The sequence below is a fragment of the Microcebus murinus genome, chromosome 7 (assembly GCF_040939455.1).
Source record: "Microcebus murinus isolate Inina chromosome 7, M.murinus_Inina_mat1.0, whole genome shotgun sequence".
In the NCBI taxonomy this organism is placed as follows: Eukaryota; Metazoa; Chordata; class Mammalia; order Primates; family Cheirogaleidae; genus Microcebus; species Microcebus murinus.
Genome location: NC_134110.1, coordinates 63,926,567 through 63,952,073, shown reverse-complemented (window position 1 = coordinate 63,952,073; position 25,507 = coordinate 63,926,567). Strand labels below are relative to the sequence as shown.

General features: G+C 40.8%; 1 protein-coding gene across 1 annotated transcript; it reads left to right on the top strand.

Annotated features, from left to right (window-relative positions):
• The first annotated feature begins 613 nt into the window (after positions 1 to 613).
• Positions 614 to 25,239, top strand: ERICH5 (glutamate rich 5). Its single transcript, XM_012761993.3, has 3 exons — positions 614 to 1,074; positions 22,073 to 22,972; positions 24,159 to 25,239. Exons 1-3 carry the CDS (start codon positions 1,017 to 1,019, stop codon positions 24,269 to 24,271), a joined length of 1,071 nt encoding a protein of 356 aa, XP_012617447.2. The 5' UTR covers positions 614 to 1,016; the 3' UTR covers positions 24,272 to 25,239.
• Positions 25,240 to 25,507: the final 268 nt, after the last annotated feature.

Here is a 25,507-nt window from a genome sequence, read left to right as displayed (position 1 = left end):
AGTAAAATAGTGACTTTATAGAGGAGAAACTTGGTGAACACTATCTTAACTAATCAAAGTTAACATCCCCAATACAAGAACAAATTGACAAATCATATGCCTCTTGCTAGGAATACACAAATGTAACATCTGTGTATTCCAGCCATACTGCATTGCCTGAAGAAAATCATGAGGAAACATCAGACAAACCCAAATTGAGGAATGTTCTACAAAATAAATGGCCTGCTAAGGCACGGTGGCATGGGCCTGTACAGCTATTGGGGAGGCTGAGGCGGGAAGATCTCTTGAGCCTAGGAGTTCGAATCCAGCCTGGGCAACATAGACACCTCTCTCCTTAAAAAAAAAAAAAAAAAAAAAGCCTGTTTAAAAAAGTCAAGTTCATGAAAGACAAAGCAAGACTGGGGAAACTACTTCAGATTAAAGCAAACTAAAGAGAGGCAGGACAACTAAATGCAATGTACAGTCCTGCACTGGACAAATGACGAAAGCTGAATATGGAGGGTAGATTAAGTAGTACTGTATCAATGTTAAACTTCCTTGTAGTAATTGTACTATAGTTATGTAAGAGATGACAGTCATCACACATCCAGTCTACCAATCAATAGCCACTAGCCCAGCCGCCTCCTCCCATCCCGGACTATTTAGTGATGGATGATTCAGATGACACCTCCTGGCACTTCCACTTCGCCCTCGCCCCCTGACATCACTCCTGTCCCTGCTTCAGGGGCTTATCCTCTCTGCCTTTACCATACCCTCCGTCTTCTCCCCACCTGGGTCCTGGGTTCCACTGGCTGGGGCTGTCTTCCGCTCTGCCCTCCCTGGCTCCTTCCAGCTCCCGCTCTCCTGTCCCTGCAGGTGCGCCACCCGCTACCTCTCGCTGCGCCGTGCGCTTGCGCCGTGCCCCGAGCTAGCCGGGCTGCGGAGTTGGGAAAACTTCGGCGGCTCCGGGTGCGGTTCGCGCGGGCTCAGGGGCCGACGTCCACGCGGCGCTGGGACAGGCGGCTGCGCTCCCCGCGATGGGCTGCTCCAGCAGCACCCTCAACAAGGCCGGCGACAGCAGCAGGTTCCGCAGCGGTGAGCCGGGGCTCGGGCGGGCTCGCCTCCCGGGAGGTCCAAAAGGCGCGCCCTGTGCCCACCGCGCGCCCGGCAGGGGGCGGGCTCCTCCCCGGAGGGTGGGCAGAACCCGGGCGAAGCGCGGTGTCCCCCGAACCCCCGAGCGGCGCCGCCGCGACCGAGCGTGCGCGCGGCAGTCCCGGCGCGTCCCGCTGCGGTAGCTGCCCGAACGTGCGCGGCCGGCGGGACGGCCAGGGGCGCGGCGCGGCCGCGGGGCGTCGGCGCTACGCGCCCGGCGCGGTTAGCCGCGGCGCTGGACAGTCCCGTCAAGGCCTTCGCCCCTTCGCCCTCCCGTCAGCGCGTCAGCGTCCAAGGTGGCAAAGGATGCGGAGAATGCAGGCGAGCGTTCGCTCCGTGACGTACATAGGTTCCTGCACTCTTGAAGAAGTCACGTACACTTTCGTGAAGAAGTCACGTACACTTTTTTGGGCTTCACTATTTCTTGAGAAATATGTGATAACAAGTGGTCCTCACTGACTCTTACAAAGAAATTCAGCAAGGATATTGCGAGCATCTGCTATGTAGTAGCACGGTGCTTGGCTAGATGCTGGAGATACGAGTGGCCCTGCTGGTGGAGGTTGAGGGTGAACCAGGCAGACAATAAACACGAGATACAGATGGTTAAGATAGCGTCAGAAAGTGCTAAGTACTGTACCGTGGGAAGTGTGAAAGCACATACATGAATCAGAGAACGACTGGGTTTTACAGCCGAATTCTTAGATTTTGAGCAAAGCTCTGCAGGTTAAGGAAATTCCTTCAGGCTGGTTTACAGTCTTCTGCAAGGCTAACTTTGAGGGGAGTTTTATGCTCTAGTTAGTTCCTTTCGCAGGTCTTCTCTCAGCACCTTGTGCTATCTTTCGCAACAACAGAAATGTCCTCCTCTCTGATTTTGTGGTAGAGAGCACAGGATTGTCATGAATGCTGTTTCGCAGCTCAGCCAGTGTGTCTTAGTCAGAAATATGTTGTGTTGCTATTATTTTCGTGGTGTGTGTTAATTTATTTTTTAGCTTCAGTGGATAAAAGAAAGCAATAAAAAGTTAGAAAATAAGCAAAAAATTAAAACCATATATAAAAGTGATTCCAACCCCCTTGTCAACTGACAAGAATGTGAAGAGATAGGAAAACGATTCCTCACTCATGATGCTAACCTTTGTCTTCATGAGGCAGGAGCCTCCATCCCCCCAACATGCTCTGAAGAGGCCAAAGCAAGTAGCAAATCAAGTGGATTTTTGCATTCTGTTCCATGATAAGTCCTTGTTGGTTTCAATATGAAAAACTGGAGGGAAATGGATGCTTCAGAAAGATACATTTTATTATTCTGGCTTCTCCTACCACATTCTATGCCTCAGATAGCCTAGGAGTAACATCCTGATTTAAAAAGCAGAAGACTAAACCATGATTACAGATATTTATTTATGTATGTGTGTATGTATTTATTTATAGCCAAAGTCTCACTCTGTTGCCCAGGCTAGAGTGCTGTGGCATCAGCCTAGCTCACAGCAACCTCAAATTCCTGGGCTCAAGCAATCCTCCCGCCTCAGCCTCCCAAGTAGCTGGGACTATAGGCATGCGCCACCATGCCTGGCTAATTTTTCTTATATATATATTTTAGTTTTCCAATTAATGTCTTTCTATTTTTAGTAGAGATGGGGGTCTTGCCCTTGCTCAGGCTGGTCTCAAACTCCTGAGCTCAAACGATCCGCCCACCTCGGCCTCCCAGAGTGCTAGGATTACAGGTGTGAGCCACCGCACCCAGCCATTACAGATTTTTAAACTGATTAAAACATATATTTCAGGGAATGTAATTCTTAGGGAGGTACAAAAGTATCCAATAGCTGGAGTGGGGTTTTTAATAGTCTCAGAAAATAATGAATAACCCAGCTCTCTCAAAAAGTATTTTATCACAATATTAATAACCAGCCATGAGTTACATTCTTTCATTTTTTATTCTTGCTTTCATGTTGCTTTTCTAAGTTTTCACAGATATTGTCCTGGAAGAAATGTTACAACATCCGACAACCAATTTTAGTGTATAGAAAATTAACATACTGCATAAATTGCTCAACGCACATATTGAATCAATCAACAGGTGTATTTTGCTTCAGATGCTCAGTGAGACAATACTCTCTTGTAATTGGACACTATTGTATGTTCATCAGCATTTCAACTTCATCATCTTAGAGGCCTGATAAATAATTCAGTCCTGTTTCTGCAGCCTTAAACTTCTTTAAATCCTATGTACCCCAAGCCTGTGTGTATGTGCTTTTACATAAAAACAATCCAGGTTTATTGAATGTCCTGTACATGCATTCATTCACTCTTCTCCCAGTGCCTAACCATGCTTGGCACATAATAGGCCCTCAGTAACTTGTTGAAGGAATTACTTCATTTAATCCTTATAACAGTGCTCTGACTAAGTATTATGATTTTCCCAGTTTTACAGATAAGAGTAAATAATTTACCCAAGGACACAGGGTTTCTAAGAGTCAGAGGTGGGCTTTGAAGCCAGTTGTTTAAACCAGCAAGTGCTAAATAGATTTAAATATGTTCCTGTCTCAGGGCACACTGGACCCCCATTAGGTGTGTGATTACCCACTATGGAAACAATAAAGAAATATACTAAAGAGTATTTATTCTAATCCTGAAATTAGGTACATATTATAGTACGTGTTATACAATATAACATTTACAAATATTATATTAATATGTAATATAAATCATATAACATAAATATATTATATATAAATATAAAACATTAATTATAACATCAATTATAACTATATATACCTATATAAGTTATGATATATTAATGTGTAATATAAATTATAATATGGCATATATTATAATAAAATATTAATATAAATTATAATATAATATGTAAACACACACATATATAATATCAATTATAATATATAGTATTTAATAACACTATATATCTTATTTAGGGATTAGAATAAATAACCCTTATTATATTTCTTTTGTTATTTGCATAGTGGGTGACCATACACCTAATAGGAGTCCAGCATTATTTGAGGCATATGACATATATTATAATAAATACAATGTTTATTATAATCTCTAAATAAGAGCTAGTAAAATATGAAGTTTGTATTTGTTTTCAAATTTAAACTGGGAACATTTGGAGGACATTTAACATTAGAGATATTCTAAGCAGAGTATATAGATAGTTGTATAGAAACTTCCAGTGCCTTCCCATAGAGATTACTTTCATATCGTAATTCTTTTAAATTCACAATAGCAACCTTGGCACTGCAGGAGTTGAAGCTAAAATACATGAACTATTCTGTAAACTGGATTTATGATGACAAATCTGCCTTACTGAATTTGTTGTAAGAAATTTTCTGGCTTAAGAACTGTTATACATGATGCAGTATTGGCTTATAAGCATAAGAATCATAAAATAATTGGGCTTGATTCTGTTTTGGATCTCTTATAGCTAAAATCTTATGACACCAAAATATGAAGGTACTTATTTTCTAGATTCAAATTTAAATCAGATAGCAGCTACTAGTAGGTAGTCATTAGTTTGCACAGGAATAATCTATTCTACTGATTCCATGGGGGAGACATTTTCCTGACCGATCATACACTCAGAATCCCACAGAGCTTCTGCCCACCACCTCCCAAGACAACTGGCCAGGTGTGTGCGTTGGGGATAACAGCGGTAGAGACAGGGCTCTGGTTGTAAATAATTATCCAGGGCTACTCAAAGTGTAGAACAGTGCCTGACACGTGGTAGTCACACATAGATTTTTACTGAGTGCCCTGAAAGGTGAGGAAAGAGACTTTTCTTTCTGAAAGGACAATGAGACAGATTTGATTTTGGAATTTCCTGTGTTTATGGAAGCAATTTTTAAATATTAGAGCAATTCTGTTCTTTTCAGTGCCCTGAGGATCTGATGGAATCTGAACACAAAAGTTTTGTTGACTTCATAGACTATAATGTACCCACAGGTCTCTAGACCTTTGCATCCAAACCCTCCTCCCAGGCTCCTAGCCCCCTGCTAACATACACAATCGCTGCTTCATTCTTTCATAATATAAATGCCCTCTGTTTCTGGCAGTCTTCTCCTTCCTGATGTAGTATAGCTTAAGCACCAATGTGGACAAAGTAAATAGAGGGTGATTATTGACAAATTCATTGCTAGGTTAATGTGTACATTTCCACTGACAGCTATAATCATTTGTTTGTTCTAACCTGAACTTTTTCATGCTTGTAGTCCACGCTGCCTAGGCAATCGGATGAGGCTTGAATTTCACACAGTTATGTGAATTGTTCTTTGTACTGCATTCATACCTTGAGTCTTCAACCAATATTTCCACATAGTGACATTTCAGTCCTTACTAGACAAATATTTTCTCTTTGAATTAAAGAACAAATATTGTTAACATTAAACTTAATTTTTATAGGCTTTTCTTGCATACAGAAATTATATAAATGGGATTTTTTTTTTCTTTTAAATGCTAGAAGTCTCTGGACTGGTTGTATTGTGCTTTTGTGGCCTCCCTAGAGCCTGGCACACAGAGAGTGTTCAATATGTCTTTGGTTATTGCATACAGCTAATTAAAATGGAATATTGAAACTGCATACATGGTTCCAAATGTGAAAATATTTGGAAAAGGCTAGCAGTGAAAAGCACACCTCAGACCCCATCTCCACCATCTGCTTTGTTCCAATATGTATTAGTTTTGGGTGTTTTTGTTTTTGTTTTTTTATATATTCTTCCAAAGTTTCTTTAGGCATTGCACATATTATTTCCCTCTTGCATTTTTATTTATAAAATGTGGTATACTAGGCAGGTGTAGTGCCATGTGACTGTAGTTTGTAGGCTCGTTTGAGGCTAAGAGTTCAAAGCTGCAGTGTGCTATGATCTCACATGTGAATAACTACTGCACTCCAGCCTGGGCAACATACATAGACTCAGTCTTAAAAAATATATATGGTGTACTATACCCACAGGGTATTCTTCACCTTGCTCTATTCACCTAACAATATGGAGACTTTTTTCATGTTGATATATAGAGAACTTCTTTCTCCTATTTTATACCTGCATAATAAACTGTTGCATGATTTATTTAACTAGTCCCCTACTGAGGGACATTAGATTTTTTTTCCCAGTCTTTTCCTGTTGCAGACAAGGCTGCAGTGAATTCCTTTGTGTACACATCACTTTTTTTTTTTTTTAGACAGAATCTGGCTTTGTTGTCCAGGTTAGAGTGAGTGCCGTGGTGTCAGCCTAGCTCACAGCAACCTCAAACTCCTGGGCTCAAGCGATCCTTCTGCCTCAGCCTCCCAAGTAGCTGGGACTACAGGCATGTGCCACCATGCCTGTCTAATTTTTTTCTATATATATTAGTTGGCCAATTAATTTCTTTCTATTTATAATAGAGACGGGGTCTTGCTCTTGCTCAGGCTGGTTTCGAACTCCTGACCTTGAGCAATCCACCCACCTTGGCCTCCCAGAGTGCTCGGATTACAGGCGTGAGCCCCGGCGCCCTGCCTATACATCATTTTGGATGTGTACAGGTGTATCCGTAGAACAATTTCCCAGAAGGGGCATTACTAGGTCAAAGGGTATATGCATTTATAATTTTGACAGATAACTGCCTCGAGAGTTGTACCAGTTTACATTGTCATAAACAATAAAATCAATCTTTTTCTAAAATCGAAGACTTTCAGACGTTTGTGCAGCCACATCAAAGCATTGGCATGGAGCAGAAGTCAGGAGGCGAGGTAGGAGCACCCACTTGGTTCCAGGTGCTTTAGTTCAGGATCTCATTTAGTCTCCACAACAGCTTTATAAAGCAAACATTAGTTGCACCAAATACAGCTAGAAAACTGAAGCTGAGTGAGGGTAAGTCACTTTCGCAGAGTCCCAGAGCTGGTAAGGATGCAGCTGGGGCTTAAGCCCAATATGTGTGACTCTAAAGACCCTGCTTTTTTCACAGCGTCCAGTTCCTTCTGGGATCTGGTCCTGGTTCTGCTAGGAACTTGTAATGTGGCCTCACACATAAGAAAAATGCAATCAATAATTGTTGAGTGGATGGGTTGACAGAGATGGGGATTCAAGGAGACAGAGTATTACTCAGAAAAGCAGAGGAGGAATCAGGACCCAAGGAATAGCGGAAACTGAAAGGTAACATTGGCTGAGACGGGCTTGGGAAGAGAGGGTTGGGCTGTGAAGAGGGTCTCCTAGTCATGCAGGAAAAGGTAAACACAGTAAGACAAAGCTTGATTGTGTACTCTTAAATAGTGCTTCTGTAGGATTGCCACACATCCAGCTCCAGTGTACAGTTTCACTTCTATGTTAATGTTTTACAGCAAGGAAAAAAACCCTGAATATTTGTGGCAGTTACTGAAAGTCTCACCAAAATTGATAAAAATCTTCAAACTTGGCCAGGCTTCAAATGCTGGTGTGTGTATGTGTAATGATTTACACATACACATAATCTTTTTTTTTTTTTTAAAGTAAAATGCTAGAATGTAGCTCTCCAAGTAAGTGCTAATGTTTTGAAAGTACTTTAATGGCCTCAGAAGCTTCTTTACTCACCTCAGGGCTATTGCTTTTGTTCACATTCCTAGGACTCCTCCTGGGAATTGCTTCCAGGCTCTTTTTTTTTTTTTTGGAGACATAGTCTCCCTCTGTTGCCCAGGGTGAGCGCCATGGCCCCAGCCTAGCTCACAGCAAACTCAAACTTCTGGGCTCAATCAAGCAATCCTTCTGCCTCAACCTCCCGAGTAGCTGGGACTACAGGTGTGCACCACCATGCTCGGCTAATTTTTCCTATATGTTTTTAGTTGTCCAGCTAATTTCTTTCTATTTTTGGTAGAGACAAGGTCTTACTCTTGCATAGTCTGGTCTTGAACTCCGGACCTCAAGGGATCCTTCCACCTCGGCCTCCCAGAGTGCTAGGATTTCAGGCCTGAGCCACCAAGCCTGGCTTGACTCCAGGCTCTAGAGTTCTTTCTTTTGTATATATTTATGGGTGTCTGAGCTTCACCCTTTAAGGATGAAGATTGCAAAAAACAAAACAAAACCCACATTGTTTTTAACAGCTAAAACCCTCTGGAAATTAAGCTTTGTGAAGGTGGGTGGACTAAGCCAGGCAGTGCTGGTGTGCATTACTTAGTACAACCGTGTTGTATCAGAGTTTCCCAGCCTGCAAGGATGGGTTACAGCACGCCGGTGTTTCTCCCAGCCTTCAGGGCAGCCCAAGCCTTCTGGGAGCAGCATCTTGCATTTGTTCTAGGGTGCTGCACAAATATATTCTATGTGTGTCATGACGTTAAAAAAATCAGGAAGCACTGGGCTATGTATTCTAACTGCTCTGTCATTTTTACTAGTAGTTTTTCTTACTGAGAGATAGCGTCTGCCTTCAGCCACCCCAGCAAGGACCTCTGATGAAATGTCCTCCCCAAACCATTCTCCTTGCTTATTTCTTTCCCGCACTGTCATTGATAATGTTAATGAACCTCTTCTTTTGCACTGTAAGGTGATTTATTTTTCCTGTTCTGGCCCTTTACCATTTTCCCAAGACTCTGATATAAACCACATAGTTCTTTTGGCTGATTTCCTTTTCTTTTGCTTGCCTTGTAGACTAGATATTATGAGAGGCTCTGTTTACTTGTATACCTCACATTAGTGTGTGTGTGTGTGTGTGTGTGTGTGTGTGTGTGTGTGTGTGAATTTCAACATAGTGAAAGCCAGTATAGAGTGCTGATTAACAATGTGGGTCTGGAGTTAGACTGGGTTCCAATCCTAGTTCAGGATCATTTATTAGTTGTATGACTTTGAGCCTCCATGACCTCATCTGTAAAATAGGATTGACAATAGTACTTCATAGAGTTGACCTGAGGAATAAATGAGTTAATATATAAAACACACCTAGATAGAACTTGGCATCCAATGGGTAAAAGAAAAAAAATATGAAAAAAAATTAAAAGAAAAGAAAAAAAATAGTAATAAACACATCTAGGACATAGCCTAAATATTGCTTAGAACAGGGACTGGCAAACTGACCTGCTGGTCAAATCCAACCCACCACCTATTGTGTAAATAAAGTTTTTTTTTTTTTTTTTTTTTTTTTTTTTTTGAGACAGAGTCTCACTTTGTTGCCCAGGCTGGAGTGAGTGCCGTGGCGTCAGCCTAGCTCACAGCAACCTCAAACTCCTGGGCTCGAGTGATCCTTCTGCCTCAGCCTCCCAGGTAGCTGGGACTACAGGCATGCGCCACCATGCCCGGCTAATTTTTTATATATATATCAGTTGGCCAATTAATTTCTTTCTATTTATAGTAGAGACGGGGTCTCGCTCTTGCTCAGGCTGGTTTTGAACTCCTGACCTTGAGCAATCCGCCCGCCTCGGCCTCCCAAGAGCTAGGATTACAGGCGTGAGCCACAGCGCCCGGCCGTAAATAAAGTTTTATTGGAACATAGACTTGTCCATTCATTACATATTGTCTGTAGCTGCTTTCTCACTGAGACAATAGTGAGTAGTTGCAATAGAGATCCATGACTGGCAAAGCTGAAAATATTTACTCTCTGTCCCTTTACAGAAAAAATTTTGCTGGCTTCTGGCTTAGAGTATATTGCCTAGTAAGTCCTCAATAAAAATTATCTGTCATTAATAGCAATATTATTAAATCTCAATTAGAAAAATTAGAAATTACTTCTTTGTTAAAAGTGGCCTTTTCAATTTTTTTTTTTTTTTTTTTTTTTAAGATCAAAAGTTCTAGACTGGGCTCAGTGGCTGTCACCTGCAATCCTAGCACTTTGAGAGGCCGAGGTGGGAGGATCACTTGAGGGTAGGAGTTTGAGACCAGTCTGGGCAATAGCAAGACCCCCATCTCTACAAAAAGTAAAAAATTAGACACGTGTGGTGGTGTGCACCTGAAGTCCCAGTTACTCGGGAGGATGAGGCAAGAGGATTGCTTGAGCCCACGAGTTTGAGGTTGCTGTGAGCTATGGTGACACCACTGTACTCTAGCCCAGGCAACAGAGTGAGATCCTGTCTCCAAAAAAACCAAAAAGATCAAGTTCTAGATCTCTGAATGTGTTGATTTTCTCACTTTTCTTTTTAAAGAAAAATGTGACTTAAACATATTAAGTCAATAATAGCATAAGCAGCACAGGAATATTAAAAAAATCATAATGGTGGTATGTGAGTAACTAAAGTTTACCGAAATGGTTTTTCTAATGCTGCTAGATCATACGTTGGTAGGTTACTTGCTCTTGTACTTTTCTGCCATAATTTTTTTTAAATAAATTTTATTTTAGGATAGTTTTAGATTTGCAGAAAAATAATGAAGATAGTACAGAAAGTTCTTATATATTCCACAGTCACTTTCTTCTCTTATATTAACATCTTATTTTGTAGGGTATGTTGTCACAATTGATGAACCAATTCTGATACATTTTTATTAAAGTCCATACTTTATTTGGATTTCCTTAGTTTTCTGTAATGTCCTGTTTTTGTTCCAGGATCCTATCCAGGATCTCACATTAATTACATTTAGTCATCATGTCTCCTTAGGCTCCTTTTGGCTGTGACAGTTTTTCAGATTTTGCTTGCTTTTGATGACCTTGACAGTTTTGAGTAGGACTGGTCAGATATTTTATAGAATATTCCTTAATTGGAATTTATCTGGTATTTTTCTCATGATGAGACTGGGGTTATGAGTTTTTGGGAGGAAGAGTATGGAGATGACATGCACTTCTCATCACACTGTATCAAGGGTACATGTTATTGACATGACTCATCACTGCCTGCTAAGGTTTCTCTAATACTCCTCCTAGAGACTCTGAAGCTTGAAGAAGGGTGAATATAGATTTTTCTTTTATATTCTAAGCTAATTGAAATCTTCCAGTTGAAATTATTTCCATGATTCTTGGCCAAACCTACCTCTTCCTAGATTAAAGCTTTTTCTTATGCTTTGCTTTACCAAGAAACTCATTCAATTCAGTTTTCAAATGCCTGTGCCAGAAGGCCCAGTGCTGGCCTCCAATATGCATGGGATGAGGAGAGGAAGACTGTGCTTTGATACAAATGGCTTTTTATTCTGGAGAAGGAAATCCCCGACTTTGCTTAATATGATCTATCCTGTTTCCTAACCATGGAAGGAAAGCCATTGGAATTGCCTGTGGGTCCCTAACCTGAGAGAGTGGTAGCAGCTGTCGGTAGGCTGAAAGACCTGGATTATTCTTTTACGGAGTTTGCCCACTGCTCTTTCTGGTATCAGGGGCTCTCAGGGCACACTGACCACCCAGACCTGAGACCTGAGTGTCTGATAGGAATATGACTGCTCCGTTGCAGAATTTAAGTCTTCCATTGAAGCACAAAGCTGCTAACTGCTACCTCCCTTCTCAAGCACAGACACCTGCTCTTGGCCACAGGCCTTTGTACTCTGCACCCTGATGGAGTCAGGCAGAGGCACAGTACCAAGCTGGGAGGACGGCCACCTCACGTTGGGCATGTCCACCCCTCTTAGAGTGCAAGGTAGAGAAAGTATTAAACTTTTCTTTCAGATGAGAAACTAGAAGGCCTCTTTTTTTTCTGACTTAGCAAACCTAGCCAATTCTGTGAAATGAAGGAAGCTTGAGAAAAATCTCCCTCCCCAGTGTGGAGCGCACTCGGAGCCACTCAGGACCTTGATTCACTAGGAATGAATATACTTCTGTCATCCCTTGTGCTGACCGCGGTGTGTGAGTGTAAGGATGGAGACCCACCAGACGTTTGAAGATAGGCAGCAACACCTGTGGAGAACGAAGGACACCTGCGCCCACCAAGCCTGCGTGTTCATCATCCACTTTAGTCCCTCCTAAGGAGCTTCTGTGTGCCCTTCCCTGGTGACCCCACTGATGACCTAATCATCTGAGGATCTTGTTAAAATATAGATTCTGGTTCAGCAGATCTGGGGTGGGGCTGAGATTCAGCATTAAAAGAATAAACAACTCCCAGGTCATGCAGATGAACTCTTCAAAGTGGAATCAAACTTCCTTGGGCTTAAATCTGAGCCCTGCCACTTACTAGCTGAGTGCCCCTCCTAGATAAGGATGCCGCAATTTCCTCAACTGTACCATGGAGATAACAATAGCCCTATCTTATGTAGTTTTGAGGAAAATTAAATGAAATAATCCATGTAAGGTTCTAGGTGCAGTGCTGCAATAAATGTGGACCAGTGTTGTTCTTCCTAGAGAAGTGTGGTGGGCAAGGCCTGTGAGGGCACATACATACAGAGACATTGTGTTCGTTTCTCTCCCCTTTCCTTGTTCAGTGAGAACAATTTTATTTTACAGACAAATGTTGGATTCTCTTATACTGATAATGACCATCCGTCAATGAAACTGTCTTTTTCAATGGTGAACACTATTGATAACTTCAAAAGTGATGCTTTGTGCTATAGCATTTTTGCAATAAGAGTTTATCTTACAGGAGTCTAAAGAAATTAAAGAAAGTTAATTTGGAAAAGTATATCTGAAGGAGGCAGCTGTTTTCCGTGGCTAGATGACAGACTCTGTAGCTCTTTAAATGTCAGCCTCTCCCCTAGACAGGCACCTACATCTCCGTGTGAGCTCCTTGTGAGCTCATCAAGTGTTCCAGGAGTGTCTTCCCAATTGCATGTGCTTGTTTCTCTATAGTTTAATTTTAGCATGAAGTTTGCCTTCAAATTTCATCATGTTTGCTTTGTGATGGTCAAAAAGAATTTTAGGTATGTAAATCCAGGTGCTTCTATTCAAAAGAAAAGTGATGTGTCTGATTCTTATTTACCCTCTATAGGACTTTTCTGGCTGATGATTTTATACTTCAGTATGTAGAATATTGCTTAAGTTCACCTTTCTTCATAATGAATGTCCTGTTAGCATCCACCAGCTGATGGAATGCACCCTAGGGATTAGCATTTGTGCCGTGGTACACAGGACATTGTTTGTACACACTTTGATGCAGGAAAAGAGCAAAAACATCTAGAATAATACCACTGGTATCTCTGAAAATGTTTATTGAATGGATGGATAAATGATAGAATGGAATTGAGGAAAGCAAAGTAAGAAAATGAGAAGAAAGATGACTCATGCTACAGCCCTGGTTCCCTAGGCTCAAAAGGTACAAGAACCTAGAAATGGTAGCAGCAAGGAAAATACCACAGTCCTCTTTCCTCATGAATTCTCCAGAAAACCCAGCAGACAAGGCCAGTGACGTCTTTGGGATGTCTGCTATGGCATTGCCATAGGAAATATTGGCCACAAGTTTTTTTCTTTGTTGGGTAGAAACTTTTCATTTTTGATTAGGGTAATGAACTGAGTTGAAAAGCTTCCACCATAATGTGAATTTCAGGTATGTTAGCTCTAGTTCTAATCCCTTCTGTAATGTTGCCTAGTATTTAGTTTCTTTGTGTGCCTATCACAACGGCGCTTACAACAAGAGTTCTGTTAGTTCAGCTGTCACAACAAATTTGTGCATGGATCAATTTACAACAGAATCAAGAGAGATAATGAGCACCAAAGGATTAGGCCCAGAGCAGTGTATGATTTGATGAAATGTAGGGTTCAGAAAACAGGCACATCTTTAAAAAACTTTGGACGCGGAAACAATGCATCTGTCCTCAATACTTATTACGTAATAATATAGATTAGGCAGAGAATGTCTCCTGTTTGTGGACAAAAATATATCTTACTGGTTTTCAAGGTAGAGTGCTAGAAGAAAGGATGTAGCACCTTCTTCAGCCTTGAGGAGGTTTGTTGGGGATTCACAAAATCATGTCGACAGAGCGGGTGGAGGTGCTTGGGTAAGAGGCAATGCATGCGTAGCTACCAAGTGGTACTTGATGAAGGGAGTAGCTACTGTTTGAATTTCCCTGAAGGCAGTAAACTCTAGGATAGCAGAGGCTAAACCTTCCTTGTTACCTGTGATGACTCCTGTTACCTGCTCAGAGCCAGCCTGTAGTTTGCACTTGATACATACATGATGAATAAAATAAATCAAAGCCAACAAATAGAACAAGACATTTATTTATATGAAAGCTACCAGTGGCCTTTATTAACACCAGTCAGAACTGGTCAAATCATTCCTAATGTTATCAGTGAAATTCCATTATCTATCAATAATCATGTTTTGAAACTTAGCATGGTAACACTACAACTTTATAGGTCAACATTGACACCTTCATGGTGTTTAGAGGACTGTTTATCCAAGCTTTTTAACATTGCAGTTTAGCTTTTCTGTTGCTAATTTAGCTATAATTTATTGACAGGTCACTTCAAGTCCTCAAGGGACCTTTGTACAATTAGAAAAAGAAGCCTCTCCACCACCAACACACTCTCCCTTGCAAGTGCACGCAGACTGGGGTTGAGCTTTCCCTCACTCCTTCAGCAGTGGGCACCCCTGTGCAGTAGGAGCCCATGTAGTGTGTGCTGCATCCCGTCAGACACCATGATGGGAAAATCACACACACTATCACCCCAGTCAGTTCTCCCTACAAGCCTGAAAGGCAAATGCTATCTCCATTTTACAGATAAGGAAACTGAGAGGTCCAGAGAGGTTAGGAACTTGTCTAGATTGCACAGCAGCTCAAGGGTAAAAACAATCCGAGGGATACGAAATCTGGATCCAGAAAGGAAGTTATAGTGGTAATTGTAGACTGTATCGTTGTGTTCTCTGAGAGAGGGTTTGAAACAATCATTTGTTTTGCAACCTTCTCACTTATTTCCTCTAATCTTTCTTCTTTCTGAATAGGCTCACAGAAAGGTACCAGTGTTAGAATGAACAGAATGACCTTACTTTTCTGTTTGTCCATCATAATTTCATCCTTGCTTGGGCCATTAAGGGTGATATAATGATAGTGGTGCTAAGACTGATTGGCACTTAGGGGGTGCTAGATGCTGTGTATTATCTCATGTTCTCACAGCAGCTCCCAGGTTAGGTACTAACACTATTCCCACTTAACAGGTGATAAGACTGAGGCACAGAGAGGCTTAAGAAGGCTGGTAAGTGGAGGAAGCAGGGTTAAAATCCATTACATTATAGGTATCATTTTCAAGGTCAGAAGATCGCTGTCCTCCCCTTCAGAGCAGATTGTCTCTTCTATGACATAGGAGAAAGAACTTCTGAGCTACCTTGGAGCTATTAACTTTAAAATATAGTCATTTCAAAATTTAGTTAGATTGAAATTAATCATTATAAATTACGAAATATATGTGGCACTACACTTCTAGCATTTTATCTTTTTTTTGTGTGTGTGTGATCATTTTAAGGGTATTTCATCTTAAGGGATACCCCCAAAAATATTAAAGACAGTGACATACTTTTGTAATGTTTCCCAGCTTGATTGACTATTTTTGGGTTGTGTTTTATAAAATGAAATATTGAGGACCCTTGCCCCTTTCCAGTGTAGCAATAAGATTGGGAAACACACATGAGAATGAAAATGGACACTGTGATCATGGACATAAATGTTCTAGCTATGGCAAAAATTAACAGATCACTTGGACACTTATGACATCATCTGTGTAGAAATAAATTTTCACAGAGCTTTTTGTTTGGGGAAAAAAACTTGACTTAGACTCAAAGTATATTATATTTTTAAAAACATAAGAGTACGTGGGTATGTTTTGGGTGTGTTGATACATCTTTTTTCCTCTATAATTTTCTGCTCCAGAAGAATGATGCCTTTAGTATGTACCCATAACTGGCATAGGTGCATGAAAATCGTTCATCTCATTTAACTGACGATACTAATCACTGTAATAACTATTCTACCAGGAAATATAATTTGTCAGACATCTGCGATTAGTACATTAACACATTTCCTGGTTAACTCCCTAAGGCAGGTATCACCAGAACATCCTTCGTGTGGTATGTAAATAGGTTGTCCTGTCATGATGAATTTCTTTACAGACCTCAGACATCACCTTTATTAAGTTACCTTATTTGCTATTAATTTGAAGGCTTCATTCATGATCATGCGGGGTGGGGGGTGAAGGACAGCTCTCTTCCCAGTTCTGTCATATGAACTCCTGAAGCCTGTGTCCTGTATCTCTTAAGATTGCTTCTGAGCTCTGCTTCTCTGCCCCTGGCTGTGATCCAGGAGGATTCACATCCATTCCCTGAAATGGGACTGAGGGTACAGGTGTTGTAACACACACACACACACACACACACGCACACACACCACCTTCCTTCTCATTTCCCTCTCCTCACAGGATCCTCTATGCAAAAACTGCCCCTTTCTCAATATGCAAATGTGTTAATAAGATAGAAAGCTCAGCCAGGCATGGTGGCTCACACCTGTAATCCTAGCACTCTGGGAAGCCCAGACAGGCAGATCACTCAAGGTCAGGAGTTCGAAACCAGCCCGAGCAAGAGCGAGACCCCCTCTCTACTACAAATAGAAAGAAATTAATTGGCCAACTAAAAATATATAGAAAAAATTAGCCAGGCATGGTGGCACATGCCTGTAGTCCCAGCTACTTGGGAGGCCAAGGCAGGAGGATCGCTTGAGCCCAGGAGTTTGAGGTTGCTGTGAGCTAGGCTGACGCCACGGTTCTCTAGCCTGGGCAACAGAGTGAGACTGTCTCAAAAAAAAAAAAAAAAAGAAAGATAGATAGCTCAACTCCAGCCTGTTACAAATATTTCCAGCCAAGATCCATATGTCCAACTGCCTCCTGGACTTTGCCACCAGTATGCACAATCTACAACCATCTCCAACATGCCCCAACCCAACAATTCGTGTCTCTTCATAGCCCAAATCCATTCATCCATATTTTCTACCTGTAGCATCCAAACCATCAGCTAGTGTTACCCTAGACCCTCCTTTCCCTCTGCTCACCGCCCAAATCAGTCATTCTGTCCAGCCACTTTTACTTTTCAGAAGTTACTGGTCCCATTGACTTCTGTGTGCCTACGTCTAATTCACTGTCCAGAGGGAGGTTTTAAAAATCTAAATCTGATTGAGTCACTCCCTTGCTCATAATCCTTTTTTTCCCACTTTCTTTTATTTATTTTTACATATAAAAAATCAGCAGTTTTTAGTGGTATAATTGACATACAATAAACTGTACATATTTGTAGTGCACACATTTTTAGTAAGTTTTGGTATATGTGTGCTCCTGTGGAAGCATCAGCACAATGAAGGTAGTGAAACATCTCAATTACCCCCAAAGATTTCTTATGCCCCTTTGAAATGTCCCCTCCTGTCCCACTCTGATTCCAGTCCCCAAACAAACACTGTTCTACTTTCTGTCACTTAGGTAAGTTGGCATTTTCTAGAGTTTATATAAATGGAATCATATGGTATGTGATCTTTTGTCTTCTTTCACTCAGCATAATTATTTTGGAAATCATTCATGTTGTTGCATTTATCAGTTATTCATTTCTTTTTTTTTTTTTTTTGAGATGGAGTCTCACTTTGTTGTCTGGGCTAGAGTGCTGTGGCGTCAGCCTAGCTCACAGCAACCTCAAACTCCTGGGCTCAAGCAATCCTCCTGCCTCAGCCTCCCGAGTAGCTGGGACTACAGGCATGCGCCACCATGCCCAGCTAATTTTTTCTATATATTTTTAGTTGGTCAATTAATTTCTTTCTATTTTTAGTAGAGAGGGGGGTCTTGCTCTTGCTCAGGCTGGTTTTAAACTCCTGACCTTGAGTGATCCTCCCGCCTCAGCTTCCCAGAGTGCTAGGATTATAGATGTGAGCCACCTCTCCCGGCTGTTCATTTCTTTTTTATTTGCTGGATGTACCACATTTGTTTACTCATTCGCCTATTGATAGAAATTTGAGTTATTTCTGGTTTGGGCTATTGCAAATAAAGCTGCTATGAAGATTTGTATTCAAGTGTTTGTATGGACATATGCTTTGTTTTCTTTTGGGAAAATACCTAGGAGTGAAATGGCTGAGCTATATGGTGCATGTATATTTATTTAACTTTTTAAGAAAGCCCTGGTGGGACATGGTGGCTCACACTTGTAATCCTAGCACTTTGGGAGGTTGAGGTGGGAAGATCACTTGAGGCTAGGAATTTACAACCAGCCTGCGCAATAGTTAGACCCCATCTCTAAAAAAAAAAAAAAAAAAAAAATTAGCTGGGCGTGGTAGTGTGCACCTGTAGTCCCAGCTACTCCAGAGGCTGAGGCAGGAGCATTGCTTCAGCCCAAGAGTTTAAGGTTGCAGTGAGCTATGATGATGCCACTGCACTCTAGCTGGGGTGACAGAGTGAGACTCTGTCTAAAAAAAAAAAGGCCCCTGCTCCCAATTCTTGCTCTTTATGCCTTCAGGATAACTTCTAAACTCTTTAGCACCACCTACAGGGCCCTCCACGATCTGGCTCCTGTAACAGCCTCCAGCCACACTGTCCTTCCAAGTCTAGCTCAAGGCTCGCCTGTGCATTCTCCTTCTGGAACTCACAGAAATGCTCCCATAACACTCAACTCATGTGTGACCTCTTGCATTTGTCACAGAACTTATCGTATGACATTGTTTTTGTTAGTTTACTGCTTCTCATGGCTTTGTGTGATGCTATGATACCAGAGAGCAGAGCTTGTGGTTTTCATCTTTATATGTAAACTGCTTTTATATGTATATAAGATGTATTCATCTGGAAATTTTTCCTCTTTTCATTATAAATAACCATTAAAGCATTTTTGGATGTATTGATGATGGTGGCAGATTGAAATGCACTAAAATGACAGTAAAGAGATTTTTAAAAAACAGTTGAAACCCAGAAGGATGGGAAGAACAGCAGAAAAGACAATAATAGAACAATATGGGAATTCAGAAAGCAAACAGATGTGTGATAACTCACATAGCATACCAAGGAAAGTTCAACTGGATGTTAGCTGGAAAGAAAACCGAGAACCACCCAGATACCACAAGATCATTTTTTTTTTTACTTTTTTTTTTTTTTAAACAGTTGTGGCTCTGAGGCCACAGGATCCTTAAAAAGCTCAGGGGTTGGTGGCACCAGGTATCTCAATAAGTCTCTCATCTTCATAAAAAGTGAAATTGACAAGTATTTGTTATGAATAAATGTTTTAAAAGAGAATCAGCAGTGAGTTGAATGAATAATAACATACAAACTAAGGAAAGGAAAAACCATGACAGTTATTAACTTGGAGAAAAAGAAAACATTGTTTACACAAAGTAATGGCTTAGTACATGGCTAGTTCCTCATAGCAGGCATAGTCATTATAATAAATATAGTACATATAACTCAATATTGATATGATCCGGTTGGGTGCGGTGGCTCATGCCTGTAATCCTAGCACTCTGGGAGGCCGAGGCAGGAGGATCGCTCGAGGTCAGGAGTTCGAGACCAGCCTGAGCAAGAGCGAGATCCCATTTCTACTAAAAATAGAAAGAAAACTAATTGGCCAACTAAAAATATATAGGAAAAATTAGCTAGGAATGGTGGCTCATGCCTGTAGTCCCAGCTACTCAGGAGGCTGAGGCAGGAGGATCGCTTGAGCCCAGGAGTTTGAGGTTGCTGTGAGCTAGGCTGACGCCACGACACTGTAGCCCGAGCAACAGAGTGAGACTCTGTCTCAAAAAAAAAAAAAAAATATTGATATGATCCAAATTACATTACCATTTTAAATACTTAACATACAATTGCTGAATTGAAAGGAAATGTGAATGTGTAATGGGAGAGAGTGGTAGGTGGTGGAGATGGATAGAAAAGGAACTAGGTCTTTACCTTCTGTCAGTCAATTGAAATACCTCAAACAGAAAAATCCTAAAGTACAATTCATTTAGCAGTATATAAAAAATACTCCTCCAAAAGAGCTAAAAGAATTGAAATATTTATCCACAGAGAAGGGGAAATGGGAGAGGATACCCAAGTGTTACCTGTCTTTAACTATGTTAGATAAGCAGTAACTCTTTAAACTACATGCATATACAACTGGGATAGATAGTAATTTAGGGGAAAAAGAAAAACAATCTGGCCGGGCGCTGTGCCTCACGCCTGTAATCCTAGCACTCTGGGCGGCTGAGGCGGGCAGATTGCTCGAGGTCAGGAGTTCAAAAACCAGCCTGAGCAAGAGCAAGACCCCGTCTCTACTATAAATAGAAAGAAATTAATTGGCCAACTAATATATATAGAAAAAATTAGCCGGGCATGGTGGCACATGCCTGTAGTCCCAGCTACTCGGGAGGCTGAGGCAGGAGGATTGCTTGAGCCCAGGAGTTTGAGGTTGCTGTGAGCTAGGCTGACGCCATGGCACTCACTCCAGCCTGGGCAACAAAGTGAGACTCTGTCTCAAAAAAAAAAAAAAAAAAGAAAAGAAAAGAAAAACAATCTTTGGGAAAAAAGGTGCAAGAGTGAAAATATCACCTAGAGACCATTTTAAGATTTGGTTTATTTTCTTCTAGTCTTTCCCCGCCTCTATTTGTAATTTGCTTTTCTTCTCTTTCTCCCTCCTTCTCTTCCTTTCTTTCAACATTGCTGCAATCATACTGTATATAAAATTGATAGCTAACTATTGCACAGCAGACTTTGGGCTAATAAACACTTTATACGCATTATTTCATTTGATCAACCCAACCATGACTGATTTGTTTTAACTTACTATATCATAATTATTTTCTTATTTTAGCATTTGGTCTTCATAACCATCTTTTTTCGTGGTACAACCATATTCTATCCAGTGGAATATTTATCTGTTCCCCAACTTGACTCTTAAATTGTTTTCCAGCTTTTGCTATTATAAAGAATATTGAAGGCCGGCGCGGTGGCTCACGCCTGTAATCCTAGCTCTCTGGGAGGCCGAGGTGGGTGGATTGCTCAAGGTCAGGAGTTCGAAACCAGCCTGAGCAAGAGGGAGACCCCGTCTCTACTATAAAAATAGAAAGAAATTAATTGGCCAACTAATATATAGAGAAAAAAATCACTGGACATGGTGGCGCATGCCTGTAGTCCCAGCTACTTGGGAGGCTGAGGCAGAAGGATTGCTTGAGCTCAGGAGATTGAGGTTGCTGTGAGCTAGTCTGACGCCACTGCACTCACTCTAGCCTGGGGCAACAAAGCGAGACTCTGTCTCAAAAAAAAAAAAGAATATTGAGATAGCATATTTTTCTCCTAAAGCATTTTCCTGAGGTTTATGCTTTTAGAATAAATTTCCAGAAGTAGGATTACTGGGGCAAAGAGTATTCATGTGTTGCCAAGATGCTTCTCTTAAACTGTCCAGAGCACTTTCGTATCCACAGTTTAACAAGGCAGGGTGTCTCATGCAACTCTGAGATAGGTGGGAGAGAAGTTCACTGCCGTTTTAGAGACAAAATCATTGGGGACTAAGTTCCCAATGTTACACAGTTGGAGGGAGAACCAGAAGTAACATGGATGTTTCCCAATTCTCTGTTGATTTCTTTTCTCACTGTGTCCCTAAAATGACATGAAACTCAAGCTGAACTGTTCCTACCACTTCCCTCCCCAGATTTCTTAGCCTTCACCTGCTAGGGCTTCTCCACCATGGGACTTTTCTCTTTACTGGGGGCTGTTCTGCATTAGAAGGAAAGAAAGACCTTTCTAGCTCTTCCAAGGAACACAAATTGTGAAACCTTGTGTTAAGTCTAAGGAGGAGAAAGGGTGAGACAGGTAAAAGAACATGAGAAACAAAGTGGAATATGCTAAATTATTAATAGAATATGGGATGGGAACCATGAGAAGGTGCACAAGAAGCAGACAGGAGACAACTGGGGTTTTGGAGGACTCCAGAATTAAGATGAGGTATTTGAGCTGCAGACAGTAAAGGAATTTGGCTTGGAGAGTGTCAGGGTCATTGAATGGCCTTTCTGTACTCAGATGTACCTGGGACTGTCTTGAACTGTTAAATCTACTTCTTCATATCAGTTCACTTTCTTAAGATAAAACTGAACAATAATTTGTGTTTTCTCTTTTCTTTTTCAAATATATGATCAAAAAATATCTTCAAATGAACATTTTTCAACCACAGAAAAAAGCGAGTCTTGCTTTGCCCAACCAAAGCCATGTACACTGGGAAGAGAGTCTACTTTGTATGACAATGGACAAAGGGAAAGCCTTCCTCCATTAGAAAAACTCAAGGTTTCAGCAGGGTCTGCAGCCAATGGTGTTAAGTCCATCTGTGAACAGCCCCTCACAGAGGATGCGGCTGCTGGAAAGGATGCCACAGACCACTCAGAATCCACGGAGAAGACTCAGCCTGTAGAGGGACCAGGTGACAAAGATGGTACCCCAGGAACCGAAGAAGAGAAGAAAGATGTGAAAGCAGTGACAGAAGATCAGCCTTTAAAAGAAAATGCTGAGGCTGAACCTTTAGGAACAAAAACCGAGGGTCAGCCTTCGAGGACGGGAGGAGAGAGGGACTCCCCTGGTGTGGTGGAAGGTGCTGAGAACCCACCAACTGCCGGAGAGATGATGCTTCTAGGAACAGCTGAGAACATTCTGCCTTTGGAAACAGCTACAGAGCTGCAACCTCAAGAAGCAATGGGAAAGGACGAGCAGGTCCAACTTCTAGAAACAATTCCCAAAGAGAATGAATCTCCAGAAATCTTGGAAGGAAGTCAGCCTGTGGAAATAGCTGAAGAGCAGCAACTTCAGCCAACACTGGGAACACAGGAGCAGTCCCAGCTTCTAGAAACAATTCCCAAAGAGAAAGTAACACCAGAAGTCTTGGACAGGAGTCAGCTTGTGGAAACACCTGTAATGAATGATCCACTCCATAAAACTCCTGAAGGTCCAGAAAACATGGAACAGATTCAAATTGAAGAAGTAGTTGGAAGCTTGGAGCATCCAGCAGGAGCTGCAGAGACAGGGGCCGGTGTGGAAGTGGTCAGGAAAATTCATACTAATGAAGAGGACCAACACATTGAAGGTAAAAGTTATGCTGTCAAACATTCAGGATATTCAGATGTGCTCTGTAGGAAACCAGCTCTGGGCGAAGGATGACTGACATAATAGCTGAAGTCTCTTTCAGCTGGTAAAGATCATTTGACCTAACCAAAAAGGCTTCCATACCTGAGAAATAGGCATTCTATCAATGCTCAGTTCAGCTTGCCAGTAATACTTTTCTAAAGTGCAAATTCTTAACATAGAATTTGATGGTTAAATGGTATTAAACATTGAAGGCAACATGTTAAAATTTCTGAATTTTTCCAGGTTCACTCTTCATTAGCCCCCATGTATGATATGAGGATCCAAAGTAAAGGTGAATGTTAGTGGAGGAATTGACCTTCAAATGAAAGAATATGCAAATGATGGATCCTAGAAGGAGAATGTTATTTCCATCTTAGCCAATCTTATATTTAGGAAATGACTGTCAGTCTTCCCCTGTTCTTCTGTAGTCTTTTGATCTTTATGAGGAGACTAGAGAAAATGTATTTTGTCTTGGCATATGGGTTTTAGAATTTTAGATGTGTTCTATCAGCATAAAACAAATTATATTCTCTGAGAGGCCGAGGCAGGTGGATCGCTCGAGGTCAGGAGTTTGAAACCAGCCTGAGCAAGAGTGAGTCCCCCGTCTCTACTAAAAAAATAGAAAGAAATTAATTGGCCAACTAAAAGTATATGAAAAAAATTAGCCAGGCATGGTGGCTCATGCCTGTAGTCCCAGCTACTTGGAACCCTGAGGCAGGAGGATTGCTTGAGCCCAGGAGTTTGAGGTTGCTGTGAGCTAGGCTGATGCCATGGCACTCACTCTAGCCTGGACAACAGAGTAAGACTCTGTCTCAAAAAGAAAACAACCAAAAAAACCAAATTATATTTATACTGTTCTTTATTGGTGCTATAATAAAAAAATAAATATGTTCTTCTAGAGCATGATTTTCATTTTGGTAAATCTTTCATTTGGTAAATTTTAGCTTCTTAGTATAGTATAATTATGTGAGACATTAATTATAATCACCGATCTGTTTTTTCATTGATTAACTCAGCTATCGTCAGAGAAACTTACCGTTCAGACCTAAAGATCAAGAACTGCCTCTGCCAGAAACAAACTGGGTGGTAATTTATTGTTAATGATAAATGAGGGTCTCTTAATATCTCCTTTGGTTAATTTCCAGGTGAGACAGGGGAAAAGATGGAAACAGAGATGGAGAATGAGAAAGTAAGTGAAGGGGCTGAAACAAAAGAAGAAGAAACAGGAGAAGCTGTGGACCTTTCGGCAGCCACATAGACAGGCCTGGCGAGAGAAGGGTGAATGGACACGGTGTGTTATAACAGAGAAGACAAAAATGTAGTGAAGCTTGTGGTTATGGATCTTGCCTCTCTACATCTACACGTTTTACACAAGGAGTGTGGTTTTTGGTAGCCTGTTGGCACCATGAGAATGTTGTTTTCATGTTCTTGATTACATTGTTCTATAAAACTGCTAAGCTGTAAACAATTTTAGCTACTTAGAATAGTTATACTTTAAAAACGACATTAGCCAGAGCCAATAAAAATTAGGATATATGGATCATTTAAGAGTGTTAGGGTGACTTTCTTCGTTGTGGCAATGGGTCCATTCAATATAGAAAACTAGACCCTGAAAAGAAACTATAAACCTTTAGGTACAGATGGCTGGAGAAAAGAGTTACTAAATTTTAGAAAATTAATGATAATAAAGTCACACAGTTATAATTACAAGGAAATAAGAATGAACAATAGCAAATCAACAGGACGAACTCTACCTACTATTTCTGTCCTGTGACAGAATTTAGAGCTGATAGGGGCCTTAGAGAGTATATCATTTAATTTCCTTCTCACCTTTAAGGCTGTCTGCTACCCACAGATCCTTATTTATCATGGTGTATTAAATATGTTAACAAAAGGAATTCAAACTCTGGTGCTATTGCACAATTAGGCATTTTTCACAATGAAAGGCTGTACCTTTTCCATGTGCCATTTTGATTCAGCTGTTGATTTTTACACTTAGGTGAGGTTTTTTCAATTGGTGTTATCTTTTGGAATAACATTAAATGTATTTCAAATTAATTGACTTTTAAATGTATTTCAGAGGCAATAAACAGCAAGAATTAAAACCTTATCCCTGGGCCTTATTCTTTTTTAGATGGCCGTGATTTAATATTAAGCTTTTGAGTTAGAAAGGAGCTAAGAAACCAAGATTTTAAAAGCATTTATAATATTTCAGTGTTAAAATGAGGCACCATACAAAGTCAGTTTTTAGGAATTCTTCCAAAGTTGGCAAGGAATTTGGTAAATGATTGTATATAAATCATAATAATATTAGTAGGTAACTTGCCCACCACTGAGTGCCTTTCCTTTGTGGATATCAGAATAGAATTCTGGAAACATTTGGTTTCTTTATCTTACTTGTAAATATGTATTTCTAAGGTAACTATTCAGACGAATTAACTAGCTTCTACATTAAAGTGATAACTAAGATGACCTATAATTAATGATAAGAATA

What these genes read in the sequence shown, in the direction of transcription:
- ERICH5 (XM_012761993.3), top strand. Translation starts at nt 1,017, where the DNA reads ATGGGCTGCTCCAGCAGCACCCTCAACAAGGCCGGCGACAGCAGCAGG. An exon ending in CAGCAGCAGGTTCCGCAGCG is followed by an intron (nt 1,075 to 22,072) that starts GTGAGCCGGGGC and finishes TTTCAACCACAG; the next exon opens with AAAAAAGCGAGTCTTGCTTT. An exon ending in AGAGGACCAACACATTGAAG is followed by an intron (nt 22,973 to 24,158) that starts GTAAAAGTTATG and finishes GTTAATTTCCAG; the next exon opens with GTGAGACAGGGGAAAAGATG.